Here is a 21,431-nt window from a genome sequence, read left to right as displayed (position 1 = left end):
GGATCCTTTAGCGAGCAGCTGGGGTGGTCGGATGAGGATATCCGCTCACAGTGGAATTGTGTGCCGGGACAGGACTTTCTCAGAAATTCAGAATATTCCCTTACCTCGCGATTGATCCAGAATCCACTGCCAATATTTGCCAAACTTTAACAAAGATAGAAATATCCCTCCCGAATGTCTTGTTGCAATGACCATGAAACTGAAACGGGTTACCATGCCTTTTTCCATGGCAGCCGGCTACTGGAACTCATGGAGTATGTCAAAGATTTGACGGCTCGCGCCGATGCAGAACGCTCGCTTGACCATCACGCAACATATGTTATTGACAACATAGTTCCGCCGCTGCTCGGAGAGAGAAGACTTTTTTCTGGTCATGCTTGCAGTAGCGAGACTGATGATTTTGATCACATTAAAAAAGGTCTATGAGAGGACATCTGTACCAAATCCTGATTTGATTGTTTACTTTAAACATTTGCTTAAAGTGAAAATCAAATACTATTGGAGAAGTTTGGTTTGAGTGGATTGCCATAAGAGGTGGATGCATTACACTAGTTTATGCATCCGTCGAGGGCCAGGTTGAATTCGTGCTCCCTCTGTAAAGCATGGCGTGAGTGGTCCTAAGTCCCTCGGAGCCCACCCCACTAGGCGAACGTAGATTTTTTAAAAATACTCTTGATTGAGTGTACGAATGATATCCCGCTCCTGCTTTATTTTTTGGTAATAGAGTACTTCCGAGCTTGCCCACCCCATGCATCCCTTTCTTTTGCCCCCAGCTTTCCCTAACCCGGGAGTCACCTCTTTCCACCCGCATTTACCATTCCTAATACTTTTCTTCCAACATCCTATAGTAAATCACCCCAATACTAACTAGATACCGTCCTGCTTGTTTTCAGTTCCAAAAAAACAGTGGGCAATCTTATAGTTAGATTAGGGTGGGGACATACCTCAATAGGCATTTTATTTGGTCCATTCTTTTTTCTTTTCCAATTCAAAGAATTTAGCAAATGGTCTATTTTCTGTTAGTGCTAGCGTAAGAGAGAAAAAATATGTTACACACCAACAAACGCATACATGTACATATGTTTTTTTTAATAAAAATACATTTTGGCATTGTGGTAAATGTCGCCAGATAAGAGTAATCTCTAAAGTCGTATAGACAATACAAAATCCTGTATTCTCCTGCCATTTCCTATATGGCTTCATGCCTAAGTTTCTTTTTTGTTGTTAATTTTTGCCTTTATTTTTCAAACTTTAATAATAAATTTTTCAAGCAAATGAACTATATAAACAAGATCAAAGTGCTGTATCTGTCCTGATGTTACTCTCAAGTTTAGTTTTCCCTGGTCAATGGAAGAGAAACATTCTATACGGAGGCAATTATTATTTTTTTACCAGAGTGCCCCTTTTGCTCTTCTTTGAAAGAGCTGGTTTTCCCTACATCAAAAACCACCTCGTGTCACATTTTGCTTTTGTGGGGAAGCAAATAAATGCCAACAATAGAAATAAGTTTGCCTTTTCTCTGTCTAAACCTTCAGGCCAGATCAAATTGTATTATCTCTTCCACTGTCGCACTACACTTTTGGTATCGGCTAATGAAGTAGAAATGCTTCATGACTGATACATTTCTTTTATTTTTGTTACTCTTTTAAAAACATTTCATTCAACTTTCACCCCAAACAAGGCACATTTCCACTTTGAAGTAGGGAGTTACTTTCGGAGACATAAGTTGCAGGAACCTTATGAATTGAAGAGGCACAGCAAGATGTGTGTTTACATTGCACTAGAACTTCTGCATATCAGTACAGTTTGGAGAGCAGAATCCCGGAAGGGAGAAAGAAAATCTAGCAGTTTTGAAAAAGAAACTATTGGAGTAGAAGGCTTTCTTACACCTAGGGGTATTTTCTGTGTAGGGTGGAATTTAGCTGTGTGTGGGGTTTTACGGTGATATTTATGTCGAGGGGGTACCAGTGTGTGTATTTCGTCAGAGCATTCACCACTAAAATACTTGATGAACAATAGGAGGGACGAAAAATTTCGTCGATGAAACAGAAGCTGAATCTTAGATGACAGTTCAGGATTTCTCCTGTTAGCAATTATCTTTTAAACCCTATCCAGGAGGTAGATTAGTAGCAGATGCACCAGTTCAAATGTGACAACAATTCTCCATATATGGGCGAATGGTAGCTTTATAGAATACAGGATCTCACAGCCGCAAGTAGCTTCCTAGCACGGTAGAGAGAGCCCAGCTTCTTCGCAGCGGCCTTAGCAATGCTCTCAATGTTGCTGCTCTAACTCATGCCCCCCCCTATGGCCGAGGAGTTTAAAAGGTATACTTTCAGGTAATGTGTGTTTTGACCATTGCTATTGGTGGTAGAAAGGGTTCTTGTAATTATTGAAGGAAACAAGTTTATTCTTTGCAGCATTGAATGTGACCGTCCATTTTGTCCCTATTCCACTATACATTCAAGGTCATTTTCTAGTTTTTCTGCCATTTCCTTGGATATGTGTTCGTTTGTTTTCCCCGCGTACCTCTAATAGAGCGTGGTATCGTCAGAAAATATAATTATCTCAGAGACAATTTTAGCAGGGAGGCTATTTATGCATATTAGAAATAATATAGGTCAAAGGATAGACCCCTCATGTACCGTCGCGTTTATGTCATATGGTTTAGATGTACGACCGTCGATGAAAAACTGTATTTTTCTCTTACATAAGAAGGATTTAATTACGTTATGTATTCTTCCAGTAATACCATATGATCTGAGAAACCATCGTGCCATACCGTGTCAAAAGCCTTAGATATATCGAGGGCTACCGCTCTACCCTCCCCTGCTCTGTCCAGTGAATAGTATATACGTACATAGATTATAGTTTGGATATCTTCTGTGGAACGAGTTTGCCTAAATCCATATTTTTGTCAGTCAGAAGTTAAGCAGCTCAAAGGTGATGAACTAGAGCTTGATTAATTCTGGTCTCACATATTTAGGAGGCTAATGAAGCGATAATTTAATGGGTCAGTTCGTTTGCCAGGATATCTGAAAACTGGTACAACAGAAGCAGTTGTTCAGATTCGTTAAGATATTATTAAATTATATAAAGTTCGGAGAGAACTCGGATGCGCATCTTTTTAATAGTACAACTGGGGTGAGATCGGGTTCGTATGCTTTCGAGGTGTCTAGGGTTTTTATGATACCATGCAGCTGAGAAGGTGTGACTTTCAGATCATCAAGTGTGGACTCTGTCCGCAAAGAAAAATCAGGGAGGGAGTTGTTTGCTGGGTTAAATGTGGAGTTTAACTAATTGTCTTGGTTGCCGGGCAAACAACCCAATGATTGAATTTTATTTTTGCGGTCTATTATCCTCATCTTTTTAGTTGTTGATTTTTATCGACGTTTCGGTCAACTATTCCTCTGTCAGGTGGTAACCGCGACGAGATAGGAACTTCGAATTTCCAAACTGCATTCACAGCAATTACTGCTTTCCGTAGTTGTTGTTGTCTCACCACGTTTTTTTGTGCCAAGTAAGCCTCTACTAAGCTTTGGGTAGGATTGAAACCGCTATCTTCAAACAATTCTCACCTGGAACCGTATAAACCTCCTTACGGCAGAAAAGGAGATAACCAGGCATTTTAAATTGGTAAGTGGGAATGGAGGAGTGTAGGTTAGTTTCACTTAGTGCTAAGATATTCGGGTTGATTATTAGAAGAAAGGGTTCAACATCATCTAAATTAATTCTAAGCCCGCGGATATTTGTAATACAAGCTTAAAGGGAGTAGGGAGTTTGATATTGTTTAGGATTGTGCCTGATTTAATCATAATTTTGCTTAAACTGTCATTTTATTTCATTTAAAAGTATCAGTAAAGGTGTGAGGTTCTGGACACGTGGTTGTGCCGAATATCAAATTCAAAACAAATAGACAATCAACTGATTCATCATCTATAGGATTGTGGCCTCAGGAAAGCATAGCGGAGATTAATGTAAGGTACATTTCCATGCGCGACATGGCACTACAATCATCCCGATATTATACAACTGTTGATGGAGCAGCCGCTCTAAGCTCTATCAAAAAGTTCGGGCTCCTGTATTATCAGACGGAAACAGTAGCCAGGAACTATCAATCAATCAGACAAAAGTCAACTCAATCCAATTTCAATAGAACATATAGCACACAAGCACCCTCACAGTGTCCTGTTTATGAGGGGGGACGGGGAAAACAGCGTACATTGCCCTAGTCAATAAACAAAATGGATAACTGGGTGTTTCTATCGAGTCCATGTGATAGCATCTCTACACTTGGCAAATACGTAAAGAAGGAATATGAAAGCCGGGTGATAGACAGCGCCTATCTACTCCTTAAGCAGTTTAGGTTTGCAAACCGGTGAGTTGTTTGAGTCACCAGCTCTAGGAAGGTTGTCGTCCAGGACAGAATAGGCCTCTATCCCAAGGTTATACTTCAGAGTTTTTCTTCTCCTAGACGGATGATCTGGGAAGATCTTCGGGTCCGTCAACACCTAGAGGGTTTGGCCGCGCCTACGTCCTAAACTAGGTATTTCTGCGACCTTGCATATGAAGTTTATGGGTTAGTTGGTAGTGGTTAAATATCTACTTAAAAGTTATACTCCTCAAAGTGATTAAAACGACATTACAAGGCTTTCAATTTCATTGTTACTGGAAGAGTAACAAGTCATGCAGTGGAAGCAACAAAATTTGCAACAGGTTGGTTTGAGTGAGAGGAGTTAATAGATTGTAAAGATATAGTTCATATGTAAGTTTAGGAATAGGATAACATGTTAAGGTATGTTTTATTGATATTAGGAATTAAAATCATAATTTGGTGGCCAAACAATGGCTACTTTATGTTTACAGGGGGATGAGGTTTATATTTAATATAGATAAAAATAATGACATTTTTTATGATTTATAGTGTAATTCAGTACTTGTATAACTGGAAAATAAAGTATAAACTATGGCGTATTCTGTAAGCATAAGTAGTATAAAATAGGTATATATCATGTTTTCAGTCGATAAAAATATATGGAAATGAAGATAATTTAGTGCGTTGTGTTCAGACATCTAACGAAGAAAGAAAACTTCGCCTTTTGTGTAAAATCCAGAAATTTGCATTTTGCATTACGAAGAGTATCGGTTTAGTTTTTTTTTTTGTATTAATTATTGTAAGCCTATCTTCTATCCAAGGGAAACAGATAAAGAGGTGTTATTCATTTTAGATCACTTTAAATCTAAGAACAAGACAATCGATAGTAAGTATTTACTTTATAGCTTAGCTATAGGATAAGAGTAAGAGTAAACCCTAATACATGCCTGAGCTAAGTGTTTAGTGATTTCCAAAAAGTTAGTCTATCAGTCAGTTTATCCCCCCCTCCAGTTAAAACGACCTCGGGCCATATTTTGCTTTTGTCGGAGGCAAATAAATTCCAATAGAAAACGGTTGCCGTTTTATTTTCATGGCCTTCGTGCCAAGATTTATAGAAGGACAGATATATATCGGGTGTCGGCACATATGTAATATATATATATATATATATATATATATATATATATATATATATATATATATATATATATATATATATATATACATATATAATAAGATTTGATAATAAAAAGTATAATCGAACAGGAAAAGCGACAGTAGAGTTCAGATTTTGTCGGCATGTGCGATAAACTTACATGCTCTCTTCATCCGGTCTCACGAAATAATAAAATATTACAAGCATAAATATATTATACGAGAGAAAAAAAAAAGCAATAGTATTTCTAATTGTGACTCAAACAGGATTTCATACAGATATTTCGTCTATTTCAGTTGTATACCCAGGCTGTATTAATTCGCACGAACAGATAAGCGTGCAATAAATTATTGTTTTTTTAACTCTATCATATTGGAAGTAAACACGTAATGACTACGAGGGCAAACCCAGTCCGCGCCATAGAAAAATTCACGTATAATGTAGGCCGCTTTCTCACGGTCTATTCTGTACGTAACTGATGTGTTTCTTAGACTGAATTCTTACTAGAGAGTTATCATGAAAATTTATGATAATAACAAAATAATGTGATTCTTGCGAAATGAATGAATGTATCATTTTGCTTTTTGTGTTACGTAAATTATTCTGACCATTGTTTCAATCTTGGTTGTTACTCTTACTACATTTAGCTGATGTAAATTTCGCCTTTATCCAGGTGGATATTGCTGAACTCGGAAATCGCTTTATGGAACTCACGAACGTGTACGGAGTTTCAAACGAGACTGTCCATTTAATCCACGGGTTTGCTTGCTCTAGTTCCGTCATTTACGATTGAGTAGAAGTCTCAAGTAATCCGTAACTGTATTCTTCGTCAACCCGAATTAATATAATAATGCTTTCATATTTATGGATTTCTAAACTAATAATTAAAAAAAATCGATACTGTTATGGCCCGCAGGTAGTCACAAGAAGAACAGAAAAAATGGATAACAGTTTAAAACACATATTACATGAAAACAACGGAAAGGTTACAAACAGAAAGTGTTGCTAATTCACCGAGCATGCGAGGGTCGCCCTGGAATTAGACCCCTCACCGGGATCGCGATAAGTTATAGCTTATATGGACGATAGATGAGCCCATTTGGAGGGTTGTCCCCCCCTTACAAAAAATAAAATTTATCAATCCAGAAAAATTGCAACTATTTGTTTCTACTGAAACATAATTTGAATAAAAAATATATTTGTTGATATTAATAAACCTTAGTTTTATATTTGAAATGATTTCGATTCCGAAACTATTGTTCTAGGTTGATATTCTCAAAAATGCAACTGCAATATATGGAGAAATAAAATATATCACTTACGTGGAAAATTGGAAAGTTTTGGAGCAACATTATTGTTGATGATCTTTATGGCACTGTCACACAACTGTTGAAAACGAAATTAAAGAAATTGGAAAAATTAATTGAACAAAAAATAATTGTAGGATAATTGTGCAAAATCTGACAAAATTATGATTTTTCTTTTTTGTATTTAGAGGTAACTAACAGAATTAACCAAATTTGCTACCTAAATTAAACATTAAAAATCGTATGCATAGGCTACTTTTTACTTTAGGTTTTATTCTATAACGAATGAAAAATTAATTAAAAGTTCTTCACGTAAAACGATTTTATTAGAATTCACACACAAAAAATATATCGCTTAGAGTGTCATTCACAGTCGTAAGAAGTTATCTCGGTGGAATCTTAGAAATTTAGGAACAGACCTGATCGTCGAAAGGAGTCACAAAGTGAACCGCATTGAAGGTAAGTCAGCATTATGTGAAGTTAGTTTAAACTAGTGTAAGCCGATCATAAATATTGCAGTAACTATGATTTTAGTGAAATTTGAACAATGACAATTAATGAATATTCTAAAATATTTCAGTTTCTTTTGACAAAAACTCCTACTTGAAAAGTAAAATACATCAGATTTGCAATGGATTTCATCCATAATTGGTGGACATCAACGAAGCAAAATTCTTTCTCATCAATATTGCTTTAATCATTTTACACCTTTTATGTAATCAAATAATGTAATGGGTTTAATCCAAATGCGAATAAGAATTCTAGACACATGATTAAGTGCACTTAGTTATTGATTCTTATCTGATACAAAAGTACTTCCAAATTCAATCTTGATATGTGTACTGCATAGAGAGGTGAGCAGACAACTCAATCGTCTAAATGAGCGAATCATACGATGGAGATGCCGGCTAAAAGGAAAGGATGCACGGCTATACATTTCTTGTTTCATTTTAAATCAGTCGAAGTTTTTAAAGATCAAGGTGTTCTTGCCTAGGAATTAACAGTAGATCCTTATATTAAATACACAGAAGATTCCATAAATATTCATTTATTTCTCAAACAGTACTGAAGTTAGGGACATAATGTTTCTCTCCGAAACTGACTATAGTGCATGTGTTATAGTACAGGTTTTTGTGATCTATGCTTTACTGGATTTCAGGACATTAAAATTCATCTAATCTGGTGTAGCAACTGTCGGTAACATAACTGAGAGAAGATCCACCACTCCTCGTAAAAATCAGTGTGAGTTTACCATACCGAGGAGAAGTGATGTGGTTGAGAATACCGTGTAATTTTTAATATTTAGTCAGCAGTTACATCAAGGAAAAAGTATCTTCATGCCAGTGTGTGTTTACAAATCCCTGTAGAGATATACCTTAGACAATTATAGATCGTTCCAGCAGGCATTAAATTTATATATGTATATAGAAGGCATTTATGACCTCTCTAGTGTTTATGCGTCCCAATGGATCTTTCAGTAAATAAGCGAAAAATAAGTTCCATGCCATGCTTATTAGAGAAATTATTAAGGCTGGCAAAATGAAAGTTCATGTAGAAAGCGTGTGAAATGATCAGCTTAGGCAGATTAGTGTTTATTTTAAGAGGATTCATAGAGAAAATAGACATGGTGATATCACCGGAGAGGAGAGGAATTTCGAAAGGTACTATTGCAAAAGACACGTTCTTTTTAAACACATTGTCAAGACAAAAAGAAAACTACTTCATTATATATGCAGCTATTACAGGAATACACAAGTATTAAATAAAATAATTTGTTTAGGAAGGATCTCGACCCCTATTTCCGCCGGAAATGTTTAACGGACAAAAATATGAACGATTCAGGTAAACTCTTGTATTGCTTTGGATATATGTTAGTGGCTTAGACATTCTTAAAAAATCATTTGTTTATTTCACGCTTAGAGTTAGTTAAAAACTATGTATTTTTTCACGATTCTTATCTAAAACGAGTCGAAGAAATATTTTCTTACAGTTTATCTCTTTTGGGTGTTTTTTGGTTTATTTTCGGAAATGAAATAATTACAACGTATGTAACCAGGATAAACGTTCATGGTAAAGCACAGTTTAATGAATTTCGTATCAGTCTGTGGTGGGCTACGCACACAGAAAAATGAATCGGGTTCTACTACATTTACTTTATCCCGTACGAATTATCTGATTATCATAATATCTTATGGATCCGAACATACTATTGTCGGCATTGTATTTCCTGATATTTTCTAGAAAGACTCGAATACATACGAGAAAGACCATGTGACGGTCACCCACATCCTAAGTGAAAGATGTTTTTGTGACAAATTTGATTCAAAGTTAGCATGTTACCGTTTTCTTAACCACTAAGCCAACGTAATTTCTCTCAGGGGAAATATATAAAAATAAACTATTTTACAATTTTTAATGAGACATCATATATAATATATGCATTTGACATATGGCGATTTACCACGCCAAGTATATTCTAAATTGTAAGGGCATTTAACAGTTTTTGCCAGTAAATATGTGTTAGAATGACACAGATATGGCCACATGAAAACACAAAATTACGCTCTTGCAACTCACAAAAAAATACACGCAATAGTTATATCATAATAGCAACAATATATTTTGGTTTACTATCTTCATAAAACTTGAAAAAAGAAATGACGACCATTGCAGTTGTATTTATAAAGTAATATTCATCTGAAAGCTTTGTTTGTCTAAAGACGGAAACCTTATTTATTCATTCGTTTATGATTTTAGACGGATTGATAGAGGTTGACAATATAACTTAATTCATATGTCCGATACCCTTAGTCTCATCAATAAAATAAACTTAAGTTTATATCGAGGTGTCTGTATTCTCGCTGGATAACTGCAAGTCGAGAATCTCTACTTTTATATAATAAGATACTTTGTGCGTTTCTATGTGAGTGTGAGATTTTTCCTTGTAGACTCGAAAACGGTTGAACCGATATTTATTAATTTCACAAAAAGATAATTTATGAGTTTGACGGTTTACTAAGATAGGTTTTGTATCGAAATGCGTTAGCTAAATATCGAAAATAGATAATCGAAATAATCCAAAGAAAGAAACAGGCGATGTGGACCAAAGCTTACACAGTCAAAATCACAAGTGCATCTTTGAAGTTTTACTAAACCACAAGCTAAGGAGTTCGATCTATAATTTCAACAGTAGGTCCTTTGATATAATAAAAATATGCCAGTGTCAATATTTCTTGATTCTCATTCAATTCTTGGCAATTTACTTTTAGATCAGAACATTTCTTATGTTAATATAGTTCAATAAACGCATAGATACGTGTCAATATATATATATATATATATATATATATATATATATATATATAACGCTTTACACATAATATAATAACAAAAAGTAAAAAGCTCCTCCACCAACAAAGCCATCAGGATTTAATCATTGAATATCGAAAGATACAAAGATGAATCAAATTAACACGAGAGAGCAAATACTCGAAGATATACGGGGAAATACTCTGTTACTAATTGTTTCCTGTCTGTCATGATATGGTTGATCTCGGTGTAAGATCTGCATTCACCCTGTTTACATAGGACGGTTTTCCCCCATATCACGCAAAGTAATATTATTCCTGAATTTAATTGTCACTGCGCTGCTGGCTATGTGGGTCAATACCTGTTTGTCCTTGCAGACACGCAGCAACGTGCATATACCCGCAGAAAGTAGACTTGAGCAGCATCTAATTGGAAATCCATCTTGTGCTAATGGCAATAATATTTATTGTTTTAGAATTTTGCATCGGGTTGAGTCTAAAATATTTTGAAGATTTTGGAGTCAGTTTCAATTCTTTTACCTAAGCTTTGCCGACAAAAGAAGTTCGTTAAATCATTGGACTTGCTCGGAGATATATCGTAATCGTTTGTATACCCTCTACATATTAAGAGCGTATATATTTCATATTATTATATTTCACACGAAATCTCATTCGCCTATTCTTCCCCCTATTTTTCATCATTTTTCTCGTTTATCTCCGAGTACTTACTCTTAGGTGTTATTTTATTCGTCTAGAAGTTTTTCATATCTAAGGATTAACCCCTGGTGAGTTTGTTTGTGAAAGAGAGCCGAAGGGGTTTCTCTTGGATGATTTTCCAAGCTTTGTACAGTGCATTAAAAGTTAATTGTATATATATATATATGTGCATGCATACTGTGTCAATAATTATATCCTTAAATATACATCACAAAACAACACCAAAGGGCTGCTATAAGATTAGTTATTTCCCAAAATGTTATTCAAATCCATGCTATATTCACAAAGTTATGCCATTTTATTTATTACCAAGTAAATTATACTGTCCATCGATTTATTCCAGATCTCTTCCCATGCCAAAAAATCAGGTGATTAAAGGTTATCGAAAAGCTAAGGATAGGTGCTAGACTTACAGAAGGATTGTCGATCAAAAGATTTAGTCAGGGAGCTGGAAAGGAATCGAGGAATCTTAGCCTCATTCTCGAACAACCCGAACCTTAAATCCAGAAAAATAAGGGCACCAGGATAAACATTTAAGATTGTGATGTATCAAACAACAGAAGGGTTTCTATTTTTGCAAGAGCTAGAATCCCTCCAAGATCCAGGCAGGCCAGTTACAATGTGTTGAATGAGACTGTATGGAACATCAACCATCTTCCAAGGCCTCCATTGAGCAAACAACATAGGGGGAACCAAATGGCTTGGATACAGAATTATATGAAATTGGATTTCCAACAGGTCCTATTTAGAGATGAGGCGCATGCTATTCTTTGCAGTCCTGTATGATGGACCAAAGTTTCACACTCGAACGGAACTCCAACCCGTTACAGTGTTCATCGCCAACAAGGAGGTGGGAGCAGCATGTTTGGGCGGGAATGATTGGGAATAAGTTGGATTAATAATGCCGAGTGCTACAGGGTGTAAAGCTTACCAGCAATGCTTGCACGGCTTGTTTGGGATAATCATTTGTCGACATGACTAGATAACCTACCATTATCATGTCGCCTTCAGAGGATTTTTATGCATGGAAATGTGCCATCCCATTCTGCTAGTGGCGATTGCAGCCTTATTTGAATCTACGGGATTCGTTTGGAAAAAAAAAACTTTCATCTCCAGACCTTAACCGTATTGACTATCTCTGGTCAATATTAAAAGAGGAGTTCATGAGAGAAAAGAGCAATTTACTTCAAAGAGTGCCTTGTGGAGGAACATCGTTGATATTGCTAGAGCCATAACTCCTTTTAAGATCAAACAATTGACTTTCCGGGAAGACAAAAGTTTGTGTTAAGTTATTTTAAAAAATGGACAATATGTCGATAAATAATTAATTTATATGAATGTTATACCAAGGATGTGTTTTTTTTATTATTCTTGGACAGGATAACGTAATAAAAAGTGATGGTCGTAAGGTAAAGCATTGTATATTTGCCCCCAAAACAACATTTAAATAGACTTGCAATAAACCGATGGGCAGTAGAAAGTCATTGATAAAGAGAAAATGGCATAGTTTGGAGAATATCATATGAATTTTAATAACATTTTTGGAATTAACTAACCTTAAATCAGTCGTTTGATGATATAATTTTCAGTTTGTTGCAACACACATTTAGTAAAATATTGATATTTTACTAATCTGCAATAAAGAGATTGCCACAGTTCATATATATATATATATAATATAGCCTAAGAATGTAGTGTAGCCGTTCCATTGTAAATAAAATTAATTCGCCCGGTAAAATACTTTTCTACCAATTTTATATACTATATATATATAGATAAAAAATAAAATAGGGATCTAAAACTTACGAGGATAAAATTACTCCAAGAACATTACCAAAAAATTCGCCATGAAACGAGCGAACAACAAAAGAGATTGTATTTTGAAAAATAAAACAGCTTGGATTGTAGACTTGTATACAATGATGTTTTTCAGCTGTTTTTACTTGTAAAGTTATCTATTTTGCCTCCCAGTTTCTGTCTGCTATCAGGCGAGAAAACATGCCGTGTAAGGACTATCCGTTTCTTAGTTTTTGGGTTTTTTTTCGTTAACTTGTAAATAATAGTATTTATATTTTTGGGAGAGTATTCTATTTCATGTCTGTTGTGAACCCCAATTATCTCAATTGCATTTGAATAAACTATCCAATGCAATAAAAATGACGTTTTATAATTTAGCATGTCCAGTTACGAGCAACGTCTTTTGCATGTCATTTAAATGTTCAAATACGACGTCTAACACATTTATTTAGATGAGCCTACATTTAAAAGAAAATAAATACTACTACTACTACTACTAATAATAATAATAATTTAAAAATACATAATTAAAACAAAACATATATATACACAAACATAGTGCCGCGAAAAAGAAAGTCCGCATTTGTCATTTTTTTAAAAAGCTGCAAATTTCTCCTAAATTGCTTGTAACTGTTTAAACAACACATACCTCATTGCTTTGCATATTATTCCTGTTTTTTATTGAACCATCCTTATATTTACGTGAATCAAAATCGATACATTCAAATCGAGAAAGTAAAAAAAAAAACTCAGCAGCAAAAAAATAGCTTAAAATCAGCTTATAATGTCCACATTTAAGCATCTCTAATCGTAATTGCTAGGTTATATATTCGGTCAATATACTTTGAGTCTCTCTTAGTCATCATCAGAAGCGTATTAATCTTCACCTATCTAGTTTATCAAATCGAGACATCGGATGCAGTTTGAGATGTGATAACAAATAATACGAATGACTATGCAAAATCACCAAAACATCAGCAGTGTTCGTAATGCCCCTTAATCTGGTCGTCCAAAAGATACTTCTTACAGGAAAACAAAGCTGTCACATACCCGCAGCCTAAGAAATAGATTTAAAACGGCTGACCAAATCCAACAACAGTGTAATCCTGTTAAAAATTATCTCTTTCTACAGTAAAGAATAGTTTAGGAATTTAATTTGCGAGGCTGTATTCCAAGAAGCAAGTCAATGATTTTTGTAAAGAATATATATATCAGATGCGATGAATATCATTACTCTTCATATTATTCGAAAGTGATTTTTATCGACGAAAGCAAGTTCAATAGGCTAGGCGAAGAAAGACGAAGAATATTATCCTAGGCGCACTGTCTCAACGCTGCCACGTGGTGCAGGTTCAGTTTGGTGAATTATTATTGGTGCCAATCGTCCAGAACCTATAATTCGCCTATAGTTCGTTTGCAAGATCAAATTAATTCGACCAAGTACATTAATGTGTTGACTGAGCATATTGTACGCTATATTTGCTGACATTTCTATAGTAATTTCATCTAAATGCTGTATAATGCTTCCATCCCCATAGCTAGCAATATCAAGAAGTTCCTTGAAGAGCCTGATATTCCGTGTTTGGATTGACCTTAATTACATTTTAATGAACTTCTTACTATAATGAAAATAACCCTAAATAATTTAGAATTTCCTGCTACGTGCCACAGCTTTACATGTTAAGTGTAAATGTTCAAATGCTGCGTCTAACATATTCGTTAAGACGCGCCCATATAGATTATATTAGAAAAAGACAAAAAGAAAAATAGAAATCAAAATAATAATAATAGTAATACATAATAAAAAAATAAAAAAACAAATAAAAATAAATTTAAAATATAAAAATACATAAATAAATTAATAAAATAATTAAACCAATGAATAAATAAATTCATTACATAGATAACTACACTGTGGAAATTTGCTATCATATTATAATGCAATTTTTCCCCTCAGATTTACATTGTGCATTGTTCGATAATCTCTATAAGGCTTTTACTTCTAAGTTGACTTAAAAATTGATATAGTGAGCCTGCAAGGAAACCTCTTGCTCCAATCTCAACAGCTCTAAGGATTGTAACGTAAGGTGACAGCTCCTTTTTTAGATTTTCATATTTCACTATTTTGTATTTATGTTATTTCTAAAACCGGCTCCCATAAGGCAAAGCCAACCCAATCAACATAAGTCTTTCCCTTGTTCCTGACAAGAGAACCATGTGTGGTTGTTGCCTTTTTCTCTTATAATTATGCGGTAATTAATTTGCCAGCCTGGGAGGTTTGCGACGACTATCTAATCATCATGGAATCCAAGAATATTTTTCTATGTACTAGTAATGGAACAGTTATTCGTTTTGTCTTGATCCCCACGTTTCCTCTGCCAGCAAAAGTTGTTGTCGTCAGTTCGTCCAGTACCCTACTGTGCAGCCGCGTCTATCTTCAGCTGTCGTCATTTTTTTTCTTTTCAGTGCCGATTAAGTTGCCGTTGCTTCCTTACCATAAAATGTAATGCAAATACGGCATATGACATGACCGCATTCTTCCAGCCGTTGATCATATTTTTTATCTAGTTTTGTATGCAATATATTGCTTATATGATCAACCTTGCGCCATTCTTCCGAGTTACCTTCAGAAGAAATTTGATTCCACTAACCCAATTGATTAGATATCCTTGGCACTGTATGTAGTGCCCTGCCCTTGGTTTTCCGACGTCTTATTTGAGACATCAGAGCGCTTCATATGAGTTACTTGATTACTAGCACATACCATTTTGCCTCGGTAAATCTTCATTAATTTTTGGAAGTTGAATTTTAGTCAACATACACATGTGAATTTGGAATGATCTTTAATCAAAGTCCGTTTGCGTGTCTGAGACGTATTCCGGTCGTTTCTATTTTTAATCCATCATTATCCTTACCTTTCGGTGAATCTTTAGGGCATTAATCTATATCTGTGTATGTAACTTATGTTAAAAGAACTCCGGGTTTATGGCCTCGTGTAATTACTTGTTCTTTCCGAACGTACCCTGTCTTTCCAGGTGTTTCTGGTCTATTTCTGATCGCCATTAATCTATTCCTGAAAGTCAGCTGACCAGCCATGTTTAATAATTATTACGAGAAGAGTAGCAGAAACTCACCAAGAAGCAAGAGAACAACAGAAAATATTGTGTTTTGAAAGAAACAGCTTACTCTGTTGACTTGTATACAATGGTGTTCTTCAACTGTTTTAACTTGTGAAGTAAAAAATGTTGGCTTACATTTAATGTCTTTTATCAGGAGTGAAAACGGGTCGTTTCAGAACCTTCCTCTTTATAATTTTCTTTTTCTTGCAGACTTGTATATAATGGTGTTTATTGTTTCTTTGAAGGGGTATTCCTTTTCAATTCTAAGTGTATTCCCTCGCAGACTGCTCAAAACTATATAAAAAAAACTCTATTACGGTCTTCGAAACGGTTTGCTTAGGAAGATCTCTCGATTAGACGCTCTCTGTCAGATGATGAGAAAGGCATACCTGATATGTTGAGTCTAGCTGGCACGTTCTTAATTTTCACAATTAAAACTAACTAACCTTAACTAGTTCTGAGGAAGGGGGCCCCCATTTGCATAGAGACAAAAATGTACGTTTTACTCCATGCTGTCTGGACGAAAAATGGATCGAGAAAAGAAAGGTGATTGTAGGATTGCATTTTGGTTGCTTATGTATCTCTCCGCCTACGACCAAATCACCTCCTAGTCATGAAGAGTGTGTGTAAACAAATACGACAACTGGGGTACTACGATATAGTGGCATATATATATATATATATATATATATATATATATATATATATATATATACATATATATATATATATACTGCTAGGATCATTTTTCAACATTGATCTACATATATGGCATCATTTTCACTCTATTCAATGTTTTAACTGTTAACCTGACGTAAGAGATTAGACAAATATAAAGAAATGCATATAGCTTAAGCTGGAGTCTGCAACTATGTATTGCAATTAATGAAGTCTAATATATTCGATATTTTAAATAGAATATTTTGCACGCATTATCTTAGAAACTTAGAAAATAATCGGAATGCGTTTGTAAAGTAGTGATTAATTTATGTCTTACACTTACCAGGGGAGTGCAATAAATAATGCCCCTGACCCACTTGCAGTCGTCTGATCAAGCTGAAATGTTGCATGTTGAATGATTTATATCTGTACGGGTTAGATGGAAAATAACAGCTCTGAACTAATTGTGGTTCCTGTTTTACCTGTGTTTGAACTGAGTCAGATGTGAAATGGAGCATGTTGAATGTCGAGCAGTGATCCGGTTTTTGTATTTGAAAGGACGTACACCACGGGAGACTCTTGATGAAATGATAGAAACTTATGGTGATAATACCCCATCATATGACCTTGTAAAACGCTTGCATTGTAAATACAATCATGGCCGGAAGTCTGTGGAAACAGCTACCCGACCTGGTCGCCCCCCTTCTGCCATTGATGAGGCAACTGTCCGCCATTTTGGAAGATCGGCGCATTCCTATTCGTCAAAAAGCCCAAGATACGAAGATTAGTACAGTGTCTGTGGAAACTATCATTCATGACCATTTGTCAGATGGATTCCCGCGTTGCTCACACCATTCAAGAAGCGAGCACGCGTTGAGTGCTCGGGGATGAATTTGGAAAAGTGCCAAGAAGATAAGTCAAATTTTTTCAAAAGACTGATTACACAGTATAAAACCTGGGTCCATCTCTATGATCCAGAGACCAAAGCCCAGTTAAAGCAGTGGAAGCACTTGGACTCCCCACCTCCAAAGAAGGCAAGGGTGCAGCCCTCCACTGGCAAGGTCATGCTCACAGTCTTCTGGGACCAGGACGGAGTAGTGTTGACAGATTTCCTGGCAAAGGGTACCACAATTACAGGAGCGTATGATGCTTCACTTTTTAGGAAATAAAGGGAAGCTATCAAAAGCAAGAGGCGGGGCAAGATCTGCAAAGGTACTCTCCTCCTTCAGTACAACGCTCCGCTACACAACTCGCATGTCACCAGATCAGAAGCACGGGCGTGTGGTTATAAAATCCTCCCCATCCTCCACACTCTCCTGACCTTGCACCCTCTGACTTTCACCTCTTCCAAACCATGAATTTGTTTTTGAAAGGAAAGCGTTTCCCAGACGATGCAGCCTTGATTTCTGATGTCACGCCGTGGTTGAAGGACCAACCTGGCGTGTTCTAAAAAACGGTCTCTAGAGCTGCATCAAAGGATGAAAGAAATGCATAACTCTCGGTGCTTCCTATATAGAGAAAGACTAATAGCTGTGCTAAGTTTCGTTGCTCTACTGCTATGGGAAGTGGGTTAGGGGCATTACTTATTGCGCGCTCCTCGTAACATATCAAGAACCCAGCAATTCATATCATGTTTTATTTTATGTCATATTCTAACACTTCCCTTTGCATTTCCCGTCCTAATTGCTATGTATTTACTAATCAAAATGTTCAAGAAAAGTAATCGAGAATATGAGTGTCAATTTCAGAGAAGTAATTTGTAGGACTCAATTGCTCCCTAAGTGTTTAATGAATTAATGTATGCCCATTAGGAAATATAAACTCACCTTCTTTTTAATGAGGCTGTTTATTTTGCTTCTGAAAAACGGAAGGATTACTTTCAGAATAACGTTGCCGGAAGAGACTCGCACATTGGCATTGCTGCCACAGTTAACTGCTTTCAAAGATAATCCTCCATTAGTGGCCTTAGCTGAAATAATCAAGGTTATATCTTATAGTCAATATTTGAGAATATTTCTCTTTCTTTTTTCTTTCTTTATTTTCTATATCACTTTCAGCTCACTGACCAATTCACTGTATTTTTTTGCTTCTCTGTCTAATTTACATTCACTCTGTTGTGCGCTTTCTATCTTCTCTTACAATTTATTTCTATTTACTGCGGCGCATGTCGATTATGACAATACATATTTTTAGATAGGGCGTCGATAATTTACAATTTAACATTTTCTTTTTTCTTAGTTTCACTAATGTTTTCGAATGAGTTCGAGCTCATGTGTGTCAGTGCCCACATTCAATTTTAGATTTCAACTATTGTCAGAATCAGCGTATGTTGATTATTCTTAATCTTTCACTTAATTTCGATTTCTAGATTTTTATTATGTATTTTCTTCGGAGTGTTCCTTGTTCTCCTACAATTTTAAGAATTATACTGATTATCCTCACGTCCGATATTCCTTTTAGGTATCTACCAAGTTTAACATATTTGTTTCATTTTTCTGTGTCTTTGATATTCATCCTATAGTGTGCTGGAGGTGCTAAAATCTACTATTTAGCTGTTTTTCTCTATCATGAGGTCCGTTTATCTTGCTTGAATGAATTTATCTGTTTGGCTAAACTATATTTTGGTGTTTTGGGGGTTTTACCATTTGTACGCCTGCTCGAAGTGTGGCCGTTTACAAAGTTCCCTGTGCATGGCCTAGCTTACTCAGTTGTGCAGTTCCCCATGTGTAAATGATCTTGTTTACCTATTTTGTGCTACGTTTCATCTATTTGTTCAAATGTACAGACTTTTTTTTAACTACAATTTAATTAATTCAAATCTTTTTGTTCTGTGTAACTGTCATTAGAGATTCTGTTCCTCTGTTCCATTGGCATTTTCATCCACGTTTTTGTGATCCTCTTCACAAAGAAGTGTCATAAACTGTCCGATTAGATACTTCACGGTTTTCTTGTCTTTTTGTGTGTTGTATTTGACGGAAATGCTCGCTGAGGTAATGAAATCTTTACGCACTTTTCCATTTTTTAAAATTTTATATATAGATTTCTACACTTACTACTCGTGTTGAGTGAATGTAGTTTTTCCTTTGTCTTCTAATCTGGTATTTTCTTTTGAACAGATACATTGCCCCCATTTTTGCACGGGTTTATCATAAAAGCCTGTAAAATTTAAACAAATACACAAATTCCATCGTAACCTGACACTCCCCAGTTGCCTAGTTTCGTTATGTGATCTTGAGTTTTCTTGATAGATTTCTATTTCTCTTCATTATATACTTTCTTGGGGGCATACTTACGTGGCACAGGTACTCGGTTTTTTGGCTGTTCCCAAATGAGCCACTTTGAGATCATGGCTCTTGTGGCAATCTTCTGGTCCATGTAGAGGCAACCCTACATACCAAATGGACCCTCTCACTATCCAGCTCCCATTTCCAACCTCTCGGGAGCTGGCCCCTTTTTCCCTTCCCCCTCTGTCAGCATTAAAATAACGGCCTTGTGCCTAATTTGCTTAGTGGGGAAGCAAATAAATACAGCCCTTGTGGCAATTGGTTGTTTGTACATGTAGGGGCAACCCTATATCTATCATCCCCTCGCCTTTCCTTTCCCCCGCATGTAAAACCCGACATTGTGTCGTATGCTGCTTATGTGGGAAAGCTAACAAATACCTAGTTTCTTAGAGTTTATTGTGATGTATCCTTGTGAATATACCCGTATCTGACCATAGAAATACTTAGCTTCGGCCTGGTTGTTCTGTTGTTATTTTCCCATCAATGATTTAATAAAATCTTCCATTTATAGGGCGTGTTTTTTCTGTACCGACTTGTCTGCGATTCTTGCTTCTGTTCTGTATTCTTTTCATTTTATTTCTAAACAGTTTTTTTATACATAGGCTACATCATGGACAAGCTTTGAATATTTTTCGCCATTATGTTAAGTACGTTTTTTTTAATAAAACACAAAAGTAGATGTTATACAATAAAAATTACAATAATTTTATTTTTTTATAAAAGTTTTATAATATTTGCCCTCGAACAAATTGTCTCTATAAAAATATTCCCAGTTTAATTTCATGAAATTAAAACTCTGCACCATATCATTCAGTATTTGTTATTATAAAGAATTACATCTACAGAATGTAGATTTATTTTAGCTAAGATTATAAGGTGCTATCTGTTCTGATACTCCACGTAATATATTAGTGAAAGGAAATCCTTACAAATCGGGCCTATGTTTCCCAAAAGCGACTGGATCTTATAAAAAAAGAGGAAATTGCTTTACATGTGTAACCGATCAAGGCATGGAAATAGAAACTATTTTAAACATAATGTTAGAAATATGTTAGAGTAAAGAGGTACTTGCAAAACTAATGCATAGAGTAAAGCGCTACACACCTACACTCACGTGCACACAATTAATATATCTATCTATCGATATATATATATATATATATATATATATGTATATATTAATTGTATGCACGTGAGTGTAGGTGTGTTGCACTTATATATATATATATATATATATATATGATTGCAACGTCCTGTAAGACGATTGCCATTCCCTCATACATTTAAAATCCATGAGCCCAAATTCCTGAGGGAGTATCTATACAAATATGATGTTACAGAGTTTTAGCTTTGTACGGCAGCTAAGTCTCTCTCTCGTTTCAAAATTTTGAGATCCAGCAACAAGCAAGAGCAAGATAGCCAGCAACAATTTAAACTGCAGACCAGCTTAATGCGGGTACTGGTCTCCCACTTTATGTTTTTTTAAATCAGAGATTTGCTTCTCCTAGAAAGGTTGCCTTCACCACGGCTTACGGGAGCCCTCTGCACCCCAATACATATATACACACACACAAATATACACGGTGCTAGTTGGCCGTTGACCCAGAAAATGAGTTCATTCGCCCTTTCATACATATACATATATTAATATATGCATATATATGCATGTACATATATTAATATATACATATATATATATGCATGTACA

General features: G+C 35.6%; 1 protein-coding gene across 2 annotated transcripts in view; it reads right to left on the bottom strand.

Annotated features, from left to right (window-relative positions):
• The window catches only part of LOC145276827 (bactericidal permeability-increasing protein-like), a 92,121-nt gene that overhangs the window by 55,241 nt on the left and 15,449 nt on the right, over positions 1-21,431 (bottom strand). For both annotated transcript variants that reach the window (XM_080128177.1, XM_080128179.1), the window contains exons 5-6: positions 18,266-18,408; positions 6,854-6,917 (exon numbers count right to left, since the gene is read on the bottom strand). In XM_080128177.1, the coding sequence (XP_079984303.1) occupies positions 6,854-6,917; positions 18,266-18,408 (207 nt within the window). The remainder of the gene's footprint in view (positions 1-6,853; positions 6,918-18,265; positions 18,409-21,431) is intronic.

The sequence above is a fragment of the Euprymna scolopes genome, chromosome 5, assembly GCF_053919585.1.
Source record: "Euprymna scolopes isolate OS-2025 chromosome 5, ASM5391958v1, whole genome shotgun sequence".
Lineage (NCBI taxonomy): Eukaryota > Metazoa > Mollusca > Cephalopoda > Sepiida > Sepiolidae > Euprymna > Euprymna scolopes.
The sequence above is the reverse complement of the archived record's forward strand: the minus strand, read 5'-3'. Positions and strand labels throughout refer to the sequence as shown.